Below are 24,299 nucleotides of genomic sequence, written 5' to 3'. Positions count from 1 at the left end.
CCAATGCTGTAACTCCTTTCACTCCTCTGGGCTGCTTTGCTGCAAAAATACAGTCGCTACTCTGTTTTCTCCCTGGCATTTCACATACCACGGCAGTGCTGGTCAGTGCCGGGGGGATGGGGACACAGACTCCTGGACTGAGGGTGACAGTGCAGAAAGCACAGCAGCAGAGACTTGTTAGAGTCTCTGCAGCTTGAAATTGACTGCCAATCAAAAGCAAGGGGCTTGTCTGTTGGCATTAACTCCTGCTAACCCAGCTTAGCCCCTAGCTTTCGATGGCATGAAGATACTATAATACCCTGGTGGTGAGTCTTCACTTACTCCTCTCTGATCTGGAGACTCTGTGGCAGTGATCTCCTGCTGGGCTAAGTGTGATAAGCTCCTCAATTGTGGAGATCCTAGTGACTCCTGTGGGGATCCTGGTGACTCCTCTCATGGGGGATGTTCAGAGGTGCCTACTGGTGGTGAGTCTTCTCTCCTTTTTCTCTGTTCTGGAGACTATGTTGAATTGATATCCTGCTGTTCTGCATGTGGAGTGCTGTCATCCTAGGTGCAGGCATCTGACTGCTTTGTCTGGAAACTAACTCCAAAGAAGTGAGGGATGGATCCAGAGTCCTCCTCCTCTGTTGCCCTCTGTGTTACTTGTTGCTTCCGACATCCCATCTTGCCAGGTTTTTGCCACAATGTTGCCTATTAAGGCTTTAGATTGCCGGGGTTAGCAGGAGCGTAGTGTACATGTGTCCTACTATGCCAGCAGCCAAGCCACGCCCCACGGGGTTGCATCCCCCATGTATAAACACCTTACATGCCCCGTGTACAAAGTATGCTGAAGAGCGCAATATCGGCTGGATTTCTCAGCCCAATATCACGCTTGCCCATGTGTTGGAAGCCTTACAGAATGCATTTTGTATGTGGTGTTTTGGATTATTGAGGACGACCTGTTAACTAACTGACTGAGAACAGTCGGCACAAAATGATTTTAGTTTCTTCTGTGTTTTTCAGATCAGTTATGGAGCGTCCGACCCTTCATTATCTGATAGACTTCTCTATCCTCATGTTTTCCAAATGGTCCCAAATAACCACATCCACAATATGGCGATCAGCGAACTGTTGGAGAATTTTGGCTGGACCTGGGTTGGGATTATAGTATCTGATGATGAAACTGGAGAGATTGAGCTGCAAATACTAACAAAGTACATGAGAGAGCGCGGGATCTGTGCCGCGTTCACCATAACATTTACATGGGAAAATTATATTAGGATTTTACATGCTCTAAACAATCCACAAATCACCATCATTATAATGTGCGGGACCTACTATAATGCTATAGTGACTTTAATAATATATTATACATTTATGTTCTTAGATAAAACCCTCATTCTTTCACCATTCTGGATCCCTGAGACTTATGCAGAGAACGATCAGTCAGTATTTAATGGTACTCTAGCAGTGCAATTTTCATCACCTTTTCCAGGTCTGGAGGATATTATAAAAATATACAGGAAACTTGATGAAAAGCGCTACAATGAGAAATACTGGAGTTTGTTAGCATCTACAGGCAATATTAGTGATATAGATGACTTCATACACGATGACACCAGTGAAGAGCTCAAATGCACTCAAAGCTATCATGCAAAAAATCTGAAACATCTCCTCTTATTTGGGGTCGCCCCAAGACTGTATTCTGCAGTAGAAGTTCTGGCAAAAGGCCTACATGAAATGTTCTTATTTATAAAGGATGAATATGAAGAAAACTCAATAACTGGATTTATACACTACAGACGGAAGTTACAGCGCTACATACAAATGATGAAGTCCTCACCGGATCCAATGAGACCTTCATATTACTTTAATGAGAAGGGGGAAACCGTACACCAATATAAGATAATAAACTGGTTACATATAGAAGAGGCCTTACATGCGGTTGAAGTAGGAAATTTTACTCCCTGGGCCGTCAGTGGTGAAAAGCTTTACATAAATCCGCAGTCTATAACATGGAAACACACAAAGAAGGTGAGAAGAGTTATATTATGTAGGTGATTAAGTAAATTTTGTCCACCCTTTAACATCATTATATAGTTTACATTCTCTCATCATACATGTGTGTTTTCTCTTTGACATCCCAGTAGATGTTCTTGTCTTTCGCTTCAGATCCCAGTATCTCGCTGCTCGGACCAATGTTCACCTGGAAGCAGGAAGAAGACAAGAGAAACAATCCATTCTTGCTGCTATGACTGCAGTCCGTGTTCAGAAGGGGAGATATCCAATATAACAGGTATATGGTAGTATGAATAGTAGGACTGAGTTATCAGTGGTGATGAGGACAATGGTGTACTAAATGCTTTACATATGAAAAACTCATAGAATGGTAGAGCTGGAAGGGACCTCCTGGGTCATCCTCTCACTGCAGGAAGAAAAATCTTCCTTTGTCCTTCATCTAAGGATAGGATATATGTGTAAATAATTCTTGTTCCGTCAATGGAGTTGCAAAGTAAAGGCCCATATAGTGACCCTGCGGTGAGCAGGAGCTTGAGAAAGGAGCGTGAGAGCTCTGAAACGCATTGCACTACTTTGTCCTGTTCAATAAAGCTCCAGTTTTTCAAGTCATTACCAAAAAGCCTCTTCACCTCACTGGAAACAGCACTGGACAGTGCTGGATTCTTCATTTACTGAAAAACGCATGTTCCTTCTCTGCTCTGCTGCCTGTATTTTTCGTTAATACAGGAGGGGAGAAAGAACATGAGTGCAGTCAGTAAATGAAGAATCCAGCACTGTCCAGTGCTGTTTCCAGCTCACTAACACACATAAGTGTGTCTGGTAACCTCCGGCAGCAGAGCGGGGGAGGAAGCACATTCGGGCATTCACTATCAGCACTGATAAGCGCTGGGCTCTTCATTTACTGACTGCACTCATGTTCTTTCTCCCCTCCTGTATTGTCAGAGAATACAAGGCAGCAGGGCAGAGGAGAAGAAACATCTGGCTTTCAGTAAATGAAGAATCAAGCGCTGTTCAGTGCTGTTAACCAGCTCACTTATTCACATAAGTGTGTCGGGTGACCTCCGGCAGCAGAGCGGGGAGAGGAAGCAGTGCAGAAGCAACATGTCGGGTCTGTTCCAACATCGGAGCTATAGAGGAAAATGATGTCGGGACAGCCCCGACATTGGATTGGAAAGGGTTAATAGACTTATTACTTCATCCCTGATCAACCACAATGACATAATCATCACCACCTGTAAATGATACCTTTTAATGGCTAACAAAAATACATGATGTAGTAACAAGCTTGCAAACCAACGCAGGGTTCTTCTTCAGGCTAAATAGAATAGATCTGAAGAGGCATGGATATCTATACACACTTATGACACACATACCTATGACAAGGCACAGACATGGATGTGATTGGTTTGCACTTAAAACAAATACTGCAACAGAGACAAACCTTTTTAACCCCTTAGTGACCGCCCTATAGTGTTTTTACGTCCTGCAGCTGCAGGACGTGTATGGAGGGAGGTAGCACCGCTATCTCCCTCCATACAGCGCGGGCCTCAGCTGTTTATTACAGCTGACACCCGCGGGCAATAGCCGCGCTCGGCCGTTCAGCCGATCGCGGCTATTAACCCTTTAAATGCTGCTGTCAATTCTGACAGTGGCATTTAAATCCCCCGAACACTGTTTGGGGGTCCCGCACGCCCCCCCCCCCCATCCCCCACGCGATGAGATCAGGAGATCCGTGCAGGTGTTATGTCCTAATGAATGGCCCCAGGGCTGCCTTAGCAGACTGCCTATCAAGCTATCCACACAGGGTGGCTTGATAGACTGCCTGTAAAAAAGCAGTATGACGTAATGCTATAGCATTACGTCATACTGCAGGAGCAATCAAAGCATAGCATGTTAAAGTCCCCCAGGGGGACTTCAAAGTAAAGTTAAAAAAAAGATCAATAAAGTTTTTTAAATTGTAAAAAAAAAAAAAAGTTATAAAAGTTTAAATCACCCCCCTTTTGCCATACCAATTACTAAAAAATCTAAATCATAAAATAAAAATCTGTATTTGGTATTGCCGCGTCCGTAAAAGTCCAATCTATCAAAGTAGTGCATTATTTTTCCTGCACGGTGAACGTCATCCGAAAAAAAAAATAAAGAATGCCAGAAATACACTTTTTTAGTTACCCTGTCTCCCAGAAAAAATGCAATAAAAAGCGATCAAAAAGGTGTATGTATTCAAAATTGATACTATCGGAAACTACAGGACATCCCGCAAAATTTGAGCCCTTGAACAACTACGTTGACAGAAAAATAACAAAGTTATTGCGTGCAAAAAATGACCGCAGAAAATAATTGAAAAAAATTAAATATCTTAAAAAAAAATACAAGTACTACAGCAAAAAAAAAAAAACTATATAAGTTTGGTATTGTAGTAATCATACTGACCCATAGAATAAAAATATCAGGTTGTTTTTGTTGCAGTTTGTGCGCCGTAGAAACAGGACGCACCGAAAGATGGTGGAATGTCGTTTTTTTTCCCATTTCTAATTTTTTAAAAGTTTTTCAGTACATTATATGGTACAATAAATGGTGCCATTGAAAAATACAACTCGTCCCGCAAAAAACAAGCCCTCATACAGCGACGTTGATGGATAAATAAAGGGGCTACGATTTTTTAAAAGGGAGTAGGAAAAAATAAAAATGGAAAAAAGCAAAAAAGCCCGGTCACTAAGGGGTTAACCCGACTCTGATGAGGGAGTGAAAGTTTTATGGTCCCTGTATTATTGTTGGAGGGGGTTCATCAGTCCAGCAGTCTTATCTGTGTTATAAATGTCTTATTTCAGCAATTCACCCATAAAACCTAGGCAATAATTTAATCCTTCAATAAATGTGTCAAAAGTTGTTATAAATTTATATTCCCAAATTCTTTTATGGCTTTGTGATTTGGAACCACCTTTCAATATCAGAAATCTCATATCTCCTATGTCAAGTCCATGATTAGAAAAGTGCTCAGCCACTGGTGATTTTCTCTGTTGTATGGCGATAAGATCTCATCCTCGCTTTCAGTTTTGGTCCTGTTTCTACAACATAAAGTCCCCCAACAGGACATTTACTACACATAATCAGGTACACATCATCAGGCTTGGAACATGTGAATGTCCCCAGGATCCTACAGTCCTGCTGTGTGTTGGGGATCCGTGTCCTGTCCACAGTCAGTATATGTCAGCACTAGAGATGAGCGAGCACCAAAATGCTCGGGTGCTCGTTACTCGAGACGAACTTTTCGCGATGCTCGAGGGTTCGTTTCGAGTAACGAACCCCATTGAAGTCAATGGGCGACCCGAGCATTTTTGTATATCACCGATGCTCGCTAAGGTTTTCATTTGTGAAAATCTGGGCAATTTAAGAAAGTGATGGGAACGACACAGAAACGGATAGGGCAGGCGAGGGGCTACATGTTGGGCTGCATCTCAAGTTCTCAGGTCCCACTATTAAGCCACAATAGCGGCAAGAGTGGGCCCCCCCCAACAACTTTAACATCTGAAAAGCCCTCATTAGCAATGCATACCTTAGCTAAGCACCACACTACCTCCAACAAAGCACAATCACTGCCTGCATGACACTCCGCTGCCACTTCTCCTGGGTTACATGCTGCCAATTCCCCCCCCCCCCACAACTCAGTGTCCACAGCGCACACCAAACTGTCCCTGCCCAGCCTTCAGCTGCCCTCATGCCACGCCACCCTCATGTCCATTTATAAGGGCGTCTGCCAGAGGAAAAGCAGGCACACACTGCAGAGGGTTGGCACGGCTAGGCAGCGACCCTCTTTAAAAGGGGCGGGACGATAGCCCACAATGCTGTACAGAAGCAATGAGAAATCCAATCCTGTGCCACCTCCATCTGGAGCTGCACACGTGGGCATAGCAATGGGGAACCTATGTGCGACACACTATTCATTCTGTCAAGGTGTCTGCACGCCCCAGTTAGACCGCGGTTTTTTATAAATAGTCACAGGCAGGTAAAACTCCGCAATGGGAATTCCGTGTGCACCCACAGCATGGGTGGCTCCCTGGAACCCACCGGCGGTACATAAAAATATCCCATTGCATTGCCCAACACAGCTGAGGTAGTAATGTCGTGCTTAATGCAGGTGGGCTTTGGCCCACACTGCATGCCCCAGTCAGACTGGGGTTCTTTAGAAGTAGAAACAGATGCATTTACAACTCCCTGTGGACCCACAGCATGGGTGGGTGCCAGGAAGCCACCGGCGGTACATAAAAATATCCCATTGCATTGCCCAACACATCTGAGGTAGTAATGTCGTGCTTAATGCAGGTGGGCTTCGGCCCACACTGCATGCCCCAGTCAGACTGGGGTTCTTTAGAAGTGGAAACAGATGCATTTACAACTCCCTGTGAACCGACAGCATGGGTGGGTGCCAAGAAGCCATCGGCGGTACATAAATATATCCCATTGCAGTGCCCATCACAGCTGAGGTAGTAATGTCATGTTTAATGCAGGTGGACTTCGGCCCACACTGCATGCCCCAGTCAGACTGGGGTTCTTTAGAAGTGGAAACAGATGCATTTACAACTCCCTGTGGACCGACAGCATGGGTGGCTCCCTGGAACCCACCGGCGGTACATAAATATATCCCATTGCAGTGCCCATCACAGCTGAGGTAGTAATGTCATGTTTAATGCAGGTGGGCTTCGGCCCACACTGCATGCCCCAGTCAGACTGGGGTTCTTTAGAAGTGGAAACAGATGCATTTACAACTCCCTGTGCACCCACAGCATGGGTGGCTCCCTGGAACCCACCGGCGGTACATAAAAATATCCCATTGCATTGCCCAACACAGCTGAGGTAGTAATGTCGTGCTTAATGCAGGTGGGCTTCGGCCCACACTGCATGCCCCAGTCAGACTGGGGTTCTTTAGAAGTGGAAACAGATGCATTTACAGCTCCCTGTGGAACCACAGCATGGGTGGGTGCCAGGAAGCCACCGGCGGTACATAAAAATATCCCATTGCATTGCCCAACACAGCGGATGTAACGTCAGCTGTAATGCAGGTGGGCTAAAAATTCATTTGATTACACTGTAGGCGAGGGCCCACAAAAATTGCTGTATCAACAGTACTAATGTACATCAGAAAAATTGGCCATGGCCAACCAAGAGGGCAGGTGAAACCCATTAATCGCTTTGGTTAATGTGGCTTAATTGGTAACTAGGCCAGGAGGCACCCAGTTAAAATAAAAATTGTTGGAGGTGAAAGTTTCAACGCTTTAATGAGCATTGAAACGTATAAAAATTGTTTAGAAAAATTATATGACTGAGCCTTGTGGGCCTAAGAAAAATTGCCCGTTCGGCGTGATTATGTGAGGTTTCAGGAGGAGGAGCAGGAGGAGGAGGAGGAATATTATACACAGATTGATGAAGCGAAAAGGTCCCCGATTTTGATGGGGATACAGAACGATTCTTCCATCCGCGGGTGCAGCCTACGTATTGCTTAGTTATCGCTGCTGTCCGCTGGTGGAGAAGAGAAGTCTGGGGAAATCCAGGCTTTGTTCATCTTGATGAGTGTTAGCCTGTCGGCACTGTCGGTTGATAGGCGGGTACGCTTATCTGTGATGATTCCCCCAGCCGCACTAAACACCCTCTCTGACAAGACGCTAGCCGCAGGACAAGCAAGCACCTCCAGGGCATACAGCGCGAGCTCAGGCCACGTGTCCAGCTTCGACACCCAGTAGTTGTAGGGGGCAGAGGCGTCACGGAGGACGGTCGTGCGATCGGCTATGTACTCCCTCACCATCCTTTTACAGTGCTCCCGCCGACTCAGCCGTGACTGGGGAGCAGTGACACAGTCTTGCTGGGGAGCCATAAAGCTGTCAAGGGCCTTAAAGAGTGTTGGCCTGCCTGTGCTGTACATGCTGCCTGATCTCCGCGCCTCCCCTGCTACCTGGCCCTCGGAACTGCGCCTTCGGCCACTACCGCTGTCGTATGGGAATTTTACCATCAGTTTGTCCGCCAGGGTCCTGTGGTATAGCAACACTCTCGAACCCCTTTCCTCTTCAGGTATGAGAGTGGAAAGGTTCTCCTTATACCGTGGGTCGAGCAGTGTGTACACCCAGTAATCCGTAGTGGCCAGAATGCGTGTAACGCGAGGGTCACGAGAAAGGCATCCTAACATGAAGTCAGCCATGTGTGCCAGGGTACCTGTACGCAACACATGGCTGTCCTCACTAGGAAGATCACTTTCAGGATCCTCCTCCTCCTCCTCCTCCTCCTCCTCCTCCTCCTCCTCCTCCTCAGGCCATACACGCTGAAAGGATGACAGGCCACCAGCATGTCTACCCTCACCAGTGGGCCAAGCTGTGTCTTCCCCCTCCTCCTCATCTTCCTCCTCCTCCTCCTCCTCCTCCTCCTCCTCACCGCGCTGAGATATAGACAGGAGGGTGCTCTGACTATCCAGCGACATACTGTCTTCCCCCGGCTCTGTTTCCGAGTGCAAAGCGTCTGCCTTTATGCTTTGCAGGGAACTTCTCAAGAGGCATAGCAGAGGAATGGTGACGCTAATGATTGCAGCATCGCCACTCACCACCTGGGTAGACTCCTCAAAGTTTCCAAGGACCTGGCAGATGTCTGCCAACCAGGCGCACTCTTCTGAAAATAATTGAGGAGGCTGACTCCCACTGCGCCGCCCATGTTGGAGTTGGTATTCCACTATAGCTCTACGCTGCTCATAGAGCCTGGCCAACATGTGGAGCGTAGAGTTCCACCATGTGGGCACGTCGCACAGCAGTCGGTGCACTGGCAGATTAAACCGATGTTGCAGGGTGCGCAGGGTGGCAGCGTCCGTGTGGGACTTGCGGAAATGTGCGCAGAGCCGGCGCACCTTTCCGAGCAGGTCTGACAAGCGAGGGTAGCTTTTCAGAAAGCGCTGAACCACTAAATTAAAGACGTGGGCCAGGCATGGCACGTGCGTGAGGCTGCCGAGCTGCAGAGCCGCCACCAGGTTACGGCCGTTGTCACACATGACCATGCCCGGTTGGAGGCTCAGCGGCGCAAGCCAGCGGTCGGTCTGCTCTGTCAGACCCTGCAGCAGTTCGTGGGCCGTGTGCCTCTTATCTCCTAAGCTGAGTAGTTTCAGCACGGCCTGCTGACGCTTTCCCACCGCTGTGCTGCCACGCCGCGCGACACCGACTGCTGGCGACGTGCTGCTGCTGACACATCTTGATTGCGAGACAGAGGTTGCGTAGGAGGAGGAGGAGGGTGGTTTAGTGGAGGAAGCATACACCGCCGCAGATACCAGCACCGAGCTGGGGCCCGCAATTCTGGGGGTGGGTAGAATGTGAGTGGTCCCAGGCTCTGACGCGGTCCCAGCCTCCACTAAATTCACCCAATGTGCCGTCAGGGAGATATAGTGGCCCTGCCCGCCTGTGCTTGTCCACGTGTCCGTTGTTAAGTGGACCTTGGCAGTAACCGCGTTTGTGAGGGCGCGTACAATGTTGCGGGAGACGTGGTCGTGCAGGGCTGGGACGGCACATCGGGAAAAGTAGTGGCGACTGGGAACTGAGTAGCGCGGGGCCGCCGCCCCCATCATACTTTTGAAGGACTCCATTTCCACAACCCTATACGGCAGCATCTCCAGGCTGAAAAATTTTGCTATTTGCACGTTTAACGCTTGAGCGTGCGGGTGCGTGGCGGCGTACTTGCGCTTGCGCTCAAACACTTGCGCTAGCGACGGCTGGACGCTGCGCTGAGAGAAATTGGTGGATGGGGCCGAGGACAGCGGAGGTGAGGGTGTGGGTGCAGGCCAGGAGACGGTAGTGCCTGTGTCCTCAGAGCGGGGTTGGATCTCAGTGGCAGGTTGGGGCACAGGGGGAGAGACAGCGGCGCAAACCGGAGGCGGTGAACGGCCTTCGTCCCACCTTGTGGGGTGCTTGGCCATCATATGTCTGCGCATGCTGGTGGTGGTGAGGCTGGTGGTGGTGGCTCCCGGCTGATCTTGGCGCAACAAAGGTTGCACACCACTGTTTGTCGGTCGTCTGCACTCTCAGTGAAAAACTGCCAGACCTTTGAGCACCTCGGCCTCTGCAGGGTGGCATGGCGCGAGGGGGCGCTTTGGGAAACAGTTGGTGGATTATTCGGTCTGGCCCTGCCTCTACCCCTGGCCACCGTACTGCCTCTTGCAACCTGCCCTTGCCTCCCCCTCTGAAGACCTGTCCTCAGTAGGCGTAACAAACCAGGTGGGGTCAGTCACCTCACCGTCCTGCTGCTCTTCCTCAGAATCCTCGGTGCGCTCCTCGCTCGGACTTAATGCCCTTACTACTACCTCACTGATAGACAACTGTGTCTCATCGTCATCGGCCTCCTCACCCACTGAAAGGTCTTGAGACAGTTGCCGGAAGTCCCCAGCCTCATCCCCCGGACCCCGGGAACTTTGCAATGGTTGGGCATCAGTCACGATAAACTCCTCTGGTGGGAGAGGAACCACTGCTGCCCAATCTGAGCAGGGGCCCGAGAAAAGTTCCTGGGAGTCTGCCTGCTCCTCAGAATGTCTCATTTTCATGGCGTGAGGAGGCTGGGAGGAAGGAGGAGCAGCAGCCAGAGGATTCTGAGTTGCAGCAGTGGACGGCGCAGAACTCTGGGTGGACGATAGGTTGCTGGAAGCACTTTCTGCCATCCATGACAGGACCTGCTCACACTGCTCATTTTCTAATAAGGGTCTACCGCGTGGACCCATTAAATGTGCTATGAATGTGGGGACGCCAGAAACTTGCCTCTCTCCTAATCCCGCAGCAGTCAGCTGCGATACACCTGGATCAGGAGCTCGGCCTGTGCCCACAGCCGGACTAGGGCCTCCGCGTCCTCGGCCGCGCCCACGTCCTCTAGGCCTACCCCTACCCCTCAGCATGCTGTATTACCAGGAATGCAGAAACACAACACTGTAATTTAATGTGCCGCTTATTGGCCTGTGGTTGTAGGCTGAGTTCGCTTACGGAACGCCAGGAAATAATTTTGCGCAAGCCTGCTGTAACACTTAGCTGGCTGCGTATTTATTTGGAGAACTACAACCCGCATCAGACACAGACACAGAACACTGAGCGGAGTGACAGGCAGGCCATATATTTGTTTTTCAAAGATTTTTTTGCAAAAGGACCACTGCGTATATTCAATCTATAATATATGTCTTCTGGCCCTGCCTACACAATTCTATCCCTGGAGTATTACTGCAGGGCGCAATACTCTGCACGGCCGATATAGCAAAAAAAAAAAGTGCAACACTGCTAAAAGCAGCCTCCACACTACTGCACACGGTTAGATATGGCCCTAAGAAGAACCGTTGGGGTTCTTGAAGCCTACACTAACTCCTAACACTCTCCCTGCCTAACCACCACTTCTGTCCCTGTAGTATTACTGCAGGGCGCAATGCTCTGCACGGCCGATATAGCAAAAAAAAAAAAAAAGTGCAACACTGCTAAAAGCAGCCTCCACACTACTGCACACTGTTAGATGTGGCCCTAAGACGGACCGTTGGGGTTCTTGAAGCCTACACTAACTCCTAACGCTCTCCCTACAGCAGCTCCAACACTATAGCACTGTCCCTCAGCTATCTCACAACGCATCTGAGGCGAGCCGCGGGAGGGGACAATTTTTATACTCGGGTGACACCTGATCTCCCCAGCCACTCAGAGCAGGGGGGTGGTATAGGGCTTGAACGACGCAGGGGGAAGTTGTAATGCCTTCCCTGTCTTTCAATTGGCCAGAAAAGCGCGCTAACGTCTCAGAGAGGAAACTGAAAGTAACTCGGACATCGCGTGGTACTCGTTACGAGTAACGAGCATCTCGAACACGCTAATACTCGAACGAGTATCAAGCTCGGACGAGTACGTTCGCTCATCTCTAGTCAGCACGTCTAACTGTTCCTTACATTACACGGATAAGTTCCTTTTTGTATGTCAGAGGACAATGCACTCCTGATTATAAGGTTCCTCAAATTTGCCATTCATCTGTGTAAAAGTCGCAATCAAGTGCTGGTGTCTCATTCATGGGAATAGATCCAGGGAAATTAAGTTCTAGAAATTTGACAGTGTCATTTTGTTGGTGACTCTCGGGGCATTAGTCAGCGAGGGTATACTGTATAATTTTTAATAAAGTCGCTGAACTCTTGTAAGATTCCCTGGGGAGAGAATACTCTCTCACCTACAGAGGAGTTAATGGGATGAGATGAAAGAGGGTGAAGGGCCTTTGCCAGTAATTTTCCACATCTATTCTGATATTCGTAATATTTTGCCCACATCTTATTCCTAAAGCATAATGTTTTCTGTTTGAGAATTGATAAGACTTCATGTCTGAGGCCCGATATTTCTGCCATAATGATGTCTGAGGAAAGTGATTTATTGGTTTCTTCTTTAGTATTCTGAGTTTGTATAAGTTTAGAGTTTCTAATGGATCTAGCTTTTTTCAATCTTCTGCCATGGGAAATAAATATCCCTCTAAGGACACACTTTAGTGCTTCGAATTGGAAAGGAGCTAAGGTAAGTTCCTATTGGTGATCATTTCAAAAATGTGTAATTAGTGTTTTTAATATCTGACATACAGAGAGCATCCTTTAGTAAAATATCATTAAGATGCCAATTGGGGCTCTTGATATTCCCAGAAGCGGTAGGTCTGGGAATATTGCTTTTTAGACGGTCATCCTTGTGTAGGGTATGGTGGAGTTTTTTTTGCAATTTTCCTTAGTATCCCCAGTTGTAGATTGTAGGTCATGATTGTTTATTTCCTTCTCTGTGTTTCGGAGTAGTTGATTCCTGGGTATCCTGGTGACTCTGGTGATTTGGTCATCCATTGAGGTGGGATGGTAGCCCTGGTTTAAAAATGTCCTTTAAAGATGGTATAAATGTCCCTGTCTGTCTGTTGTGTTGGAGCAGATCCGGTTGTATCTGATGGCCTGGCTATAGACAATGAACTTTTTGAAACATTTAGGATGGGAACTGTCCCATATGAGGTACGTGGGCCAATCATTTGGTTTTCGGTATAGGGATGTCTGCGCTGAGTTGTTTGAATTTTTTATGGTGGTGTTCAAAAAGTTGATTTTGGTATACAAGTAGCTTAATGTCAGGTTTATGGTAGGGTGGAATGCATTGAATTCCTTGTGGAATTTTATTAATTCTTGTTTGGTGTTGGTCCAGATGATTATGATGTCATCAATATAGCAGAAATAGGCCAATAGTTTGCTGGAGCAGAAACCCAGAAAGTCACTGCCCAGTTTTGCTATGAAAAGGTTGCCATATTGCAGTGCCATTTTACTGCCCATGGCAGTTCTAGTAAGTTGCAGGAAAATCTCTTTGCCAAAGTAGAAATAATTGTGTGGGAGGAGGAATCTTGTGAGTTGTAACACAGATTCAGAGGCAACCCAATTGGCCTCAAGTTATGGCAGGCGGTAAGTCCATCTTTGTGCGAGATGTTGAAATACAAGGATTCCACATTAAGAGTGGCCAGGATGGTGATATTGGGGAGGGGACCTATGGTTGACAGTTTATTCAGTAGGCTCATGGTATCTTGCAGGTAGCTGGTTGTGTTTCTCACCAGTAGTTTGAGGATGCCTTCCACCAATCCTGAGATTCCTTCAATTAGGGTTTCCACACCTGAGATAATTGGCCTCCCTGGGTCACCAGCTTTGTGTAGTTTTTGAAGCATGTAAAATGTTCCAATCCTGGGGTTCTCCGGGTCATCCAGTTTGTTGTAGTATCTGGTGTCTGTTAGCTGTTTACCTGCTTCTTTCTTGTAGTCTGATGTATTCATGAGGACTATAGCACCACCCGTATCTGCAGGCTTAATGATGATCTCCTTGTTGCTCCTAAGTCCATAGATGGCCCTTCTTTCCTGCATATTGATATTAAATTTTTCCCTTTCACATTTGTCCAGTTCAGTAGGTTGCACCACCTTTCTAAAGGAATCTATGTATATTTGTCCAAAGTGGGGTTGCGTCCAGGTGGGGGTGTCCAATCAGACTTCCTCTTGACTCCATATTACTCCTGTGTTTGTGTGCTAGAAAGCCCTGTGTCCTCTTTGTCATGAAAGAACTCTTTCAGTCTTAGTCTCCTGAAATATTCCTCCATGTTGCCGCAGAGTTGGGTTGTGAGATGACAGATTGATAACACAACAGAAATTCAGGGACCATAAAACTTTCACTCCTTTATCAGTGCCTAGTTAAATGTGCTTGGCTCTGTTGCAGTATTTCTTTTAAGTGCAACCAATCACATCCATGTATGTGCCTTGTCATAAGTACTGTATGTATGTCATAAGTGTGTATAAATATTCATGCTTATTTGGATCTATTCCATTTCAGCCTGAAGAAGAACCCGAGAGTTTCGTAAGCCCACTAAAACATCATGTATTTTTGTTAGCCATTAACCCCTTCATGACGCGGCTCTTTTTTTCCCATTTTTGTTTTTTCCTCCCCCTGTTAAAAAACCATAACTCCTTTATTTATCCATCGACGTTGCTGTATGATGGCTTGTTTTCTGCGGCATCAGTGGTAGTTTTTAATGGTGCTATTTAAAGTGCCATATAATGTTCTGAAAAAATTTTAAAAAATTATAGGTGGAGTAAAATGAAAAAAAAAATGACATTCCGCCATCTTTCAGTTCATCTTGTTTCTACGGTGCACAAACTGCAGCAAAAAGGACATAACAACTTTATTCTATGGGTCAGTGCGATTGCTACGATACCAAACTTGTATAGTTTTTTTTTTTTAATATACTATTTTCTGCCGTCATCTTGTGCGTGCAATAACTTTTTTATTTTTCCGTTGACATAGTTGAGCAAGGACTCCTCTTTTGCAGCATGTCCTGTAGTTTTTGATAGTACTAATTCGGAAAACATACGACTTTTTGCTCGCTTTTTTTTGCATTTTGTCTGGGAGACAGGATAACTAAAAAAGTGCATTTCTGGCGTTCTTTATTTTTTTTCGGACGACGTTCATCATGCGGAAAAAATAATGTGCTACTTTGATAGATCGGACTTTTATGGCCGCGGCGATACCAAATATGGATTTTTATTTTATTATTTAGATTTTTTAATAATAGATTTGGCAAAAGGGGGGTGATATAAACTTTTTTTTTTTTCATAAAACTTTATTTCGACTTTTTACTTTAAAGTCCCCCTGGGGGACTACAACATGTGATGCTTTGATCGCTCCTGCAGTATGACGTAATGCAATGGCATTACGTCATACTGCCATTTGATAGGCAGCATGCTAAGGCAGCCCTGGGGCCTTTCAAAAAGCCCCCGGCTGCCCTGACACCTGCACGGCTCCCCCAATCTCAATGTGGGGGGGCAAGCGGGACCCCTGAACATTGTTCGGTGGATTTAAATGCTGCTCTCAGAATTGACAACGACATTTAAAGGGTTAATAGCCGCGATCGGCCGCGCAGCTGATCGCGGCTATTGACCTCTCTGCATATATACCCCAACGCTCCAGGACGTAAATGGAGCGGGAAGTGGTTAAAAGGTATCATATCTACAAGATTATGTGGTTTCTCTTGCTGGGAACGTTTACACTTGACTCTACTGGCTAACACGGTACCAAACCTTTGTTGTCAATCAGTTTGGACAGATACCTTCTATTGTCTACTTCTTTTGAACTGTGAATCTTTTGCAATGAGAATCACTTTATCCATGTTGACTTTCATTCCACATTCACAGAGGTTGGTTCGAAAGTTCTCAGTACGCGTTTCCGAATTTTAACCTAATCTCCTGGCTACAGATTATGTGAACCTAGTAGTCATAATGGATTTGGAATAGAACAAAGCCCCTACATGAGAGGTTAAGTTGGAGCATCTGTAGCTATTGAGAAAAATATAGGCCTGTCTTTGGGGATGTTCCATAGAGTACTTCTTTTTTTTTAAAGGAATTGTATTTAGCCAGAAATTAACAAGCATATAAACACGGGTAACTGGCACCGCAGGTGTCAGGTTCAACAAACAGTACATTGCATGGAAAGCAGGGTAGAAATTGTCTTTGCCTGCATACGTACATATATTTCTTCCTGACATATAATATCTGGCTAGTGCTCTTTTTTTTTTTTTTGTCCCCCCCCCCCCCCTTCCCCATTTTTAACTCTAACTTTATTGGTTGTTACTAAACAGCAGTTTAACCTCTGAATAGATCAACTGTGGTCAATCAGGAGAGAAAGCAAAAACTTAAACTTAGACACCCCCCCCCCCAACCCCCCAGCGCGACTCTTTTAAGGAGAACTGTGGGAATAGAGGAGAAAAGAATAGTTTCCTGAGCATAGGGTTTTAACGTGTCCCTCTTTTTATCCTTCTCTTTCCCTCACTCCCCCCACTACCACCTAGTTTGGCTCTCCTGACGCTGTCGCGGGGCAATTCACCCAGCCACCCCAGATCTTGTCAAATTTTTCAGGGCACCCCCTGGCCATGTACGTCAGTTTGTACATTGGGATTTCGGCATTAACGAACTGGACCCATGCACTCCTAGTCAGCCTCCCGGGGTGTTTCCAATTGAGTAGAATCACTTTTTTTGCATAAAAAAGCAGCAGCTTGTACAGTGTACATGTTGCTGCAGCCACCGGCAGGTCTCCCACAAACCCAAAAGCACGTTCCAGGATGCATGATCCTTGGTGCCCCTAGATGCGTCTCCATGAAGACAAGCACATCTCTCCAGTAGTCCTGTAGGACCGCACACTCCCAAAACATGTGCCTGATCGTCCCATCCGCCGCCAGACATTGCGGGCACGTTGCAGTGGGGAGCAGGCCCATAGTGCGCAACCTGGAAGTGGTATAATATATGCAGTGCAGAAACTTAACTTGGATGCGCTTGTCTCTAGCGCTAACCAGGGGGGGACCAGATCCACCCAATATATCCTCATCCTCCCCTGAGGTCAGGTCAGGGATGTTCCCCTCCCATCTCTGTACGGCTCTCTCGCCTAGCGGGGCCAGGTGTTGCGCTATATGGGCATAGAAACTCGACAGCGGTTTGACAAGATTGCACATCTGCGCCAGGCTCTCCATCCGTGTCATGGATAGGGAGATAGATAGACCTCCAAACTGAGCCCTGGTCACATCTCGCAATTGGTAGTACCTAAAGTAGGAGTTTTCGGGCAGGCCGTGGGCTATCCACAGCTGCAGGAAGGTGCAAAACTTGCCCTCGCTGACTATGTCAGAGAGGACAGTGACGCCCCGACATCTCCAGAAGGCGGACTCCGGGAAGCGCTGGAAATGTGGCAATTTGGGGTTATTCCAGAGGGGAGTATGTGGAGATGGCGCAGTCTCCTCTGCAGTGGACAGTCTCGTGACACGTTGCCAGGCCTCCAGTGTCACCAACATGGGGGTGGGCAGAGGATGAGTGGCCGCTCAGCAGCAGCCCCCGTAGGTTCTGAGCAGGGTCTACCATTCTACGTTCAAGGCCCACTGCCGGGGTTGTAGTCTGACGAGGATAGCCACCATCCCGCATATACCAGTTGGCTGGCCAGGTAGTAGTAATAGAAGTGTGGTAGGGCCAGTCCTTCCCCGTTCGACGGGAGGCACAGAGTCTCCAGTTTAATCCTGGGTGTGGTGCCCCTCCACAGTATGTGTAGCACGATCCCGCGGAGCTTGGTAAAGAATTTTTTTGGGACTAGCGTAGGGGAATTATGCAGTATATACAGGAATTTTGGTAGTAGTTTCATTTTTAGCAGGTTTATTCTGCCCACCAGCGTGAGGGGGAGAGAGGCCCAGCGTGTCGCCGCCTCCCCAGCCCAGCCCAGAAGAGGGACCAGGTTGGAGTTGTAAAAGGTGGATAATTCCGCTGAGACCTTTACGCCTAGGTAGGTGGTCTGGGTTGTCCAACTCAGCGGGGCGGGCAGAGGGAGCTCGGCGGCCGCGGGGTCCGCCGCCGGTAAATGAGTCTTGTCCCAGTTGACCTTGATGCCAGAGTGTGCGCCAAATGAGCCGAATATAGTCAGGGCTGCGTCTAGGGACGCCTCCGGGTCTTGAAGGAAGAGAAGGGTGTCATCTGCATAGAGCGCTATGCGCTCTTCGTAGTTGTTCAGTTTAAATCCCTTCACTGTTGGTGACGTTCGGATTTGGATCGCAAGAGGCTCTATGGCGAGGGAAAACAAGGCGGGGGACAGAGGGCAGCCCTGTCTTGTGCCTCTACTCAAGGAGAACTGGGCAGAAACATGTATATTAGTTTTAATGTTGGCCACCGAGGAGTCGTATAGAATCTCGATCCATTTAATAAAGGTTGGCCCGAATCCAAACCGCAGCATCACCGCCCATAAGTACTTCCACTCTGCTGAGTCGAAGGCCTTTGCCTGATCTATAAATACCAGAGTGCGCTTCCTGCAATTAGTATGCTTGTACGACAAGTGGTTAAAGAGCCTCCTCGGGTTCATGTCAGACTGGTCAGCGTGTATGATTTCGTTCAGTACTGAGTTTATACGCGTCGCCATTATTTTTGCAATTACTTTTACATCGTTATTGAGAAGGGAAATGGGACGGTAAGAGCCGCAGTCTGTGGGATCTTTTCCGGTTTTAGGGATCATTATTATAAGGGCTTTACGCATTGTGTCCGGTAGTGCCCCTTCCCGCAGAATAGAATTATATAGTGTGAGGAGTCGTGGAGCCAGGATTTCCACATTTTTTTTTATACCATTCCCCGGGGAGCCCGCCAATGCCTGGTGACTTCCTATTGGGAAGGGTCTTAATGGCCTCCGTTATTTCTTCTATACTTAGATCTCTATCCAGGCGGGCCACGCTGTCTCCACTCAGTGTGGGGAAGAGAATGTTGTCTAGGTACGCCAGGAGCTGCACTTCAGTGTAGCTCAGCTTGGAGGTGTACAGGTCCCTGTAGAATTGGGCGAACGTTTGATTGATTTGTTTGGGATCGTTTAATAGAGTACCCGTGCTATCTCGCACTGCTGTAATTGGCGGCAGTGTCTGATCCCCTCTAGCCAGGTAGGCCAGTAAGTGGCCATTCTTGTCTTCCTGATCAAAAATCCAGTGGCGGGAATACAGGAGTTTCTTCTTGGTGTGTTCAATAAGCAGTAGTTTATATTCCCGTCGCAGGGCACCCAGAGTTGTAGTAGTTTCCGGGGAGGGGTCTGCTATGTGTCTAGTCTCTGCTGAGTCCAGGCGCCGTTCCAAGTCCAAGCGTCTGGCTCCCAGGGATCTTCTATGCTCGGTAATGGCCGAGGTAAAGGATCCCCTGGTGAAGGCTTTAAATGCGTCCCATACCACTAGCTCCTAGGCCGTCCCTCATTGACCTCCCAGTACATCTCAGCCTCTTGTTCTACGTACTCGTGCACTTCTCTCTGTTCCAACCACAGCGGGCTAAGTCTCCATATAGGGCGACTGCCCTCAACTCCAAGGTCAATAACCAATTGGAGTGGGGAGTGATCTGAAATGCCTCTGGGTAGGTAGGATATATCACGAACCATGGGGAGGCAGTCCGGGGAGCCAAAACAGAGATCTATGCGCGAGAAGGCATTGTAGGTCGGGGTGTGACATGAGTAGACTCTGTCATGTGGATGTCGCGCATGCCATATTTCCTGCAATGAGTAGGAGTCAGCCCACCCAGGCAGCTGAACCTGTGTTGAGGCAGCTGGAGTGTGACGGTCCCGCTTGGGGTCCAAAATCAGGTTGAAATCTCCCATGATTACTATCGGGGCCGCCTCCAGAAGGACCACTCGCGCCATCACTTTGTGAAGTGTTTCAATGTTAGCAGGTGGTGGTAGGTAGACAGTTACTATTGTGAGGAGGCAACCGTGGAAGGTTTCCTGTAGGATCAGGTAGCGCCCTCCAGAGTCTATGTGTATTTGGCGGGAAGCAAACTGGGCCGATTTGGCCACCAATATGCTGACTCCTCGAGTGTGGTATGCTGAGCCTATTGTTGCTCGTTTAAGCACCAGCGTCCTCGAGCCCCTGAGATGTGTTTCTTGGAGCAGTATCATGTGAGGGGAGTGAGTTTTAAGGAAGTCAAAAACCAATGCTCTTTTAATTTTAGAGTTTGGGCACCTGACATTCCAGGAGACCAATTTTAAATATGTACTAGCCATCTTCAAGGAGCTGGACATCGTTCTGACAAGTTCCTCGTAAAGCATCCGAAAAAGAGTCGCGCCAAAAATAACAACAAATAAAAATTACGAAGCAAACCAAAATCTGTTCACATTTACCAACCTCAAACCAATCCCTCCCCTCCCACCCTACCCATCCCCCCGAACTTTGGACAAGTTTCGATCCCATAACTCACAACTTTGTAGGGGGAGTGAGACTTAGCCCCAAAAGAGAATCACCAACAGACTATAACAGAAAAATGTAGAACAGTAGCAGCAGTTACAAACATAAAAATTGAAGTCCCCCTGTGAAGAGACAGAGACAGGGTTATGTGGGTGTGGGCTGCGCCAGTGTAGACTATAGATACCCAGCAGGGCTGCGGGCGGTACATAGGCCTCTAGTCCAGCCGGGCTCTCACAGTCTAAGCAGAGCAGAGTAACTTTATCGCAGCCCACATCGCATTGTAGTTTCATTATCTTCAGCTGCCGGTCTTCTTACCTAGAATGGAGGTGGGGGGTAGGGGGGGGGGGAATGGGAAAAGCGAGGGGAGAAAAAAAAGGAAGGGGGGGGGGAGAGGGATGGGAGGAAGGGAGGGATCACCCTCCACTATTATGCTGCAAGGATTCTGGGAAAGCAACGGCCGGCCAGCCGTGTCAAATACGTATTTATGAGAGTCTCATGGCGTAGGTCAATTTTGCTCAAGCCAGTTTAGGACATCCTCCGGGTTTTCAAAGAAATGGGAACGATTATCCTTGATCACCTTTAGGGCGCCTACCCACTGGCGTTTGCGATTTTCGTGCGTGAAAAACGCAGCATTTTCCGCGCGTTTTTGGCGCGTTTTTCGTGGCTTTTTCGCGGCATTTTCGCGGCTTTTTCGTGCCTTTTCCGTTAATTTCCATTGACATTCATGGGTGCATTAAGAGAAAAATAAGGACACATATGCAACTGACAGTTCCTATGTTAAAAATTGCAACGGACCGAAAAAAAAAAACGCAAATGGACAAGAACATTCTATCCTAATTGCTCTTCAGAAAAAAACGCAAAGGAAAAAAAATCGCAAGTGGGTAGGCACCCTTAGCCTGGCAGGATATAGCATGGCGTATACAAGTTGTTTTGAGTGCAGCATTTTCTTTCCCTCTACAAATTTTTGTCGCCTTTGCTGCACCTCTAAGGAGAAGTCCGGAAAGATACGGATTGTTTGTCTGTCAACCCTTATCGGGTCTCTCTCATGGTTGAGTACCAGAATTTTGTCTCTGTCCCTATAATTAAGCAATTTTGCAATAAAGGTGCGTGGAGGGCCTCCGGGCGGCGGAGCTCTTGATAGAATGCGGTGTGCTCTCTCAACACAGAACAGGGGTGACAGAGAGTTGGGGCCGTACTCCTGTTTGAGGAGCTTTCTAGGAAGTCGCAAGGATCTCTGCCCTCAGCACCCTCTGGCAATCCTATGATTCTAAGATTTCATCTGCGCAGGCGGTTCTCCATATCATCCAGTTTTTTCCGCTGCGCCGTGAGGTTAGAGTTGAGGGTGCGCACTTGATCTGAGAGTGGTGTAACAGTGTCCTCTAAGTTAGAAACTCGCATCTCAACTTCTGTTGTACGCTCTCTCAGCGTTTGGACGTCTGCTCGCAGCAGACCAAAGTTCGACTGTAGTGCGTTGATTTTTTTCTGTGAGGGCAGAGCGTGATTCTGTAATCGCTTTCAGTACATCGGCGATAGTCGGGCCAGATGCGGGTGGCGAAGTTGGTGCTGTGGCGCACTCTGCGAGCTGGAGGGCGTGTTAGATTAAGGGTCCATTGAGGTGCTGGGCCGAGAATATTGCTGCAGCTTGCTAGTTATTTTAGCTTGTTTGCTGGGCGCCATCTTGTTAGAGGATAATAGTCGGGGATGTCCGCAGGCCGGAGCTTATAGGATGTCACAGGGGGGGATTCATGCGCAGTTTAAGCGTTAATGCATAGCTGTTGGGGTGCAGTCATAGTGTAATAGTATCCGTGCACCTTTAGCGCATCACTTTCGGGCGGCAGCTCAGGGCTTAGTTTCTGGGTATGCATGGAGCAGTGGGTTACAGTCCCGAGGTGCCACGTTTGTTAAAAGGAGGGATACGCAGGAAGGGGGGGGCAGCCACTTGCCTCTGCGCCTCTCTATTCGGAAGTAGAGTGCTCCCCTGAGGAAGGGGGGGCTCTGTACGCGGTGCTCCTCGCTATGTGTGCTATCTCCGCAGCTTTCCCCCACTACTTCTTTCTCCCACACTGCCTCCGGTTTTTCTCTCCTGCACCCCTTGTCTCCCCTCGCCTAGATGGTGTCCGACTGGGGGGAGGGGGTCTCTTAGTGTGTCTGCTGGCCTAGAGTGCTTACTGCACGGCAAGGAGCTTGCTCTGGGGGGTTTCCAATACCCCAGGCGTGGTGTTACAGTCCAGTAGGGGGGGTGAAAGCAGGGGGGGCGCAGGGTCCGGTGGTCGCAGCTGCGGCGTCACTCACCCAGTCTGCAGTCTTGTGGGTCTGCCGTTCTCCCTCCTGCTTCTTCTGTCCGCTCCCCGGGTCTCTTCAGGTCCCAGCAGCTGCCCCTTCACCTCCGTTACTCCTCGGCGGGGATTTACTGTGGTCTTCCGCGGCCGGCCCTCACTTCCGGTCGGCCGCGTCTGTAAATTTAGGCAGAGGATGCGCCCAGTTCTGTAGGCCGCAAAATCGCGGCATCAGCTAGAGACCCTTGGAAGGTCTCTTTCTGAAGGTCCCGGTCCGGGGGTGCCCGCGGTAGTGATTTCGGCCTCATGGGAGCCTCCAGCCGTGGTAGAAATCCGCCGGTGTGCTCCTGCTGCCAGGAGCTCCGGCCTGTGCGTGCGCTCCTGTTGCTGGCTAGCCACGCCCCCCTTCCATAGAGTATTTCATAAGGACTAAGACCTGTTTTGTTATTTGGTGTTACTCTTATTGAATGTAAGTTTATAGACAGACACTCTGTTCATAATGTACTATTTAGATGTTACATCTTATCACTACTTTTTGGGTGATAAGGACTGTGAAATGCTTGCTCTAGTTCTATTACCTTCATAACCTCCTGACACATTTCTGATGTGAAATGAGTGCCCCTGTCACTCTCAATTGCATCTGGCACTGCATACCTGCAGACTACGTCTGATAGAATTTGCTTACCCACAGTCTTTGCATTGGCTTTCACACAAGCTCAGGGCTCCAGCCACTCTGAGAACACATTGATGCAAATGAGGAAATACTTGTGGGCATCAGACTTTAAAAGCTGAATAAAATCAATTTGCAGTTGCTGAAATGGGTACAAGGGCTTAGGCGAGCATTTTAGAGGGGCCCTCTCAGTCTTTCCGGTTTTAGAACAGGCACAAATGACACATCCTTGCACAAACCTGGCAGAAACATCATGGAACCCTAGGGCTAAGCAATGTTATTTAACCAGACTCCCCATATCCTTTTGACTGATGTATTGGTCCATGGGACAGGGTACAGGTCATTGGGTGTACTCTAGGTAAGCACAATCTGGCACCTCTGGACCTTGTCATTTTTGCCCATTCTTTTTTTTTTCTTCAGCAGTAGCATGCTCATGAATTTTTTGTAAGAAATCCTCCCTTGGGGTGGATTCACACGAGCGTGTGCATAAACGTTAATACGCGCACACAAACGCACGCGTTCACGTACATGCCAAAATGCACGTGAACAAAGGTCCATGCTATTTATATGCATGTAAGAACGTATCATTTTGGCTGAGGTGAGCACACATAGATGTGCTCAATCCCTTGCGCTCTATCAGCATACCAGGAAGTATGTACGGCGCAAATAGTTAGGCTTTGATAGCTGAGTATCTGGATTTTATTGCCGCCACAGCGATTCTTTTATTCCTACCTTTTTTCCTTTACCCACAACCATTACCGCTAATAGCCATTTTTTTAAATTCTATTCTCCACCTCAATAGGCTGTGTGAATGTATGTTGCAGGATTCATATACTTTGCTTTACTTGCGTTTCAGTGTGCAATGTATTTTTTTAAATTTATGTTCCTTTTTTTTTGGTTTGTTAACACGTTGAATAGCAATGTGTTAAAGCACTCTTTTATTAAAGACTAGAGATGAGCGAGCACCAAAATGCTCGGGTGCTCGTTGCTCGAGTCGAACTTTCCACAATGCTCGAGGGTTCGTTTCGAGTAACGAACCCCATTGAAGTCAATGGGCGACTTGAGCATTATTTGTATATCGCCGATGCTCTCTAAGGTTTTCATTGGTGAAAATCTGCAAAA

The 24,299-nt window shown here is 47.9% G+C and overlaps 1 protein-coding gene across 1 annotated transcript in view; it reads left to right on the top strand.

The window, feature by feature from the left end:
* Positions 1-1,092: 1,092 nt before the first annotated feature.
* The window catches only part of LOC136573582 (vomeronasal type-2 receptor 26-like), a 53,175-nt gene continuing 29,968 nt past the window's right edge, over positions 1,093-24,299 (top strand). The window contains exons 1-3 of the mRNA XM_066574853.1: positions 1,093-1,216; positions 1,367-2,013; positions 2,152-2,275. Coding sequence (XP_066430950.1) covers positions 1,093-1,216; positions 1,367-2,013; positions 2,152-2,275 — 895 coding nt within the window. The remainder of the gene's footprint in view (positions 1,217-1,366; positions 2,014-2,151; positions 2,276-24,299) is intronic.

The sequence above is a fragment of the Eleutherodactylus coqui genome, chromosome 7 (assembly GCF_035609145.1).
Source record: "Eleutherodactylus coqui strain aEleCoq1 chromosome 7, aEleCoq1.hap1, whole genome shotgun sequence".
NCBI classification, from domain to species: Eukaryota; Metazoa; Chordata; class Amphibia; order Anura; family Eleutherodactylidae; genus Eleutherodactylus; species Eleutherodactylus coqui.
Note: the sequence above shows the minus strand (reverse complement) of the source record. Positions and strands in the feature narration are given on the sequence as shown.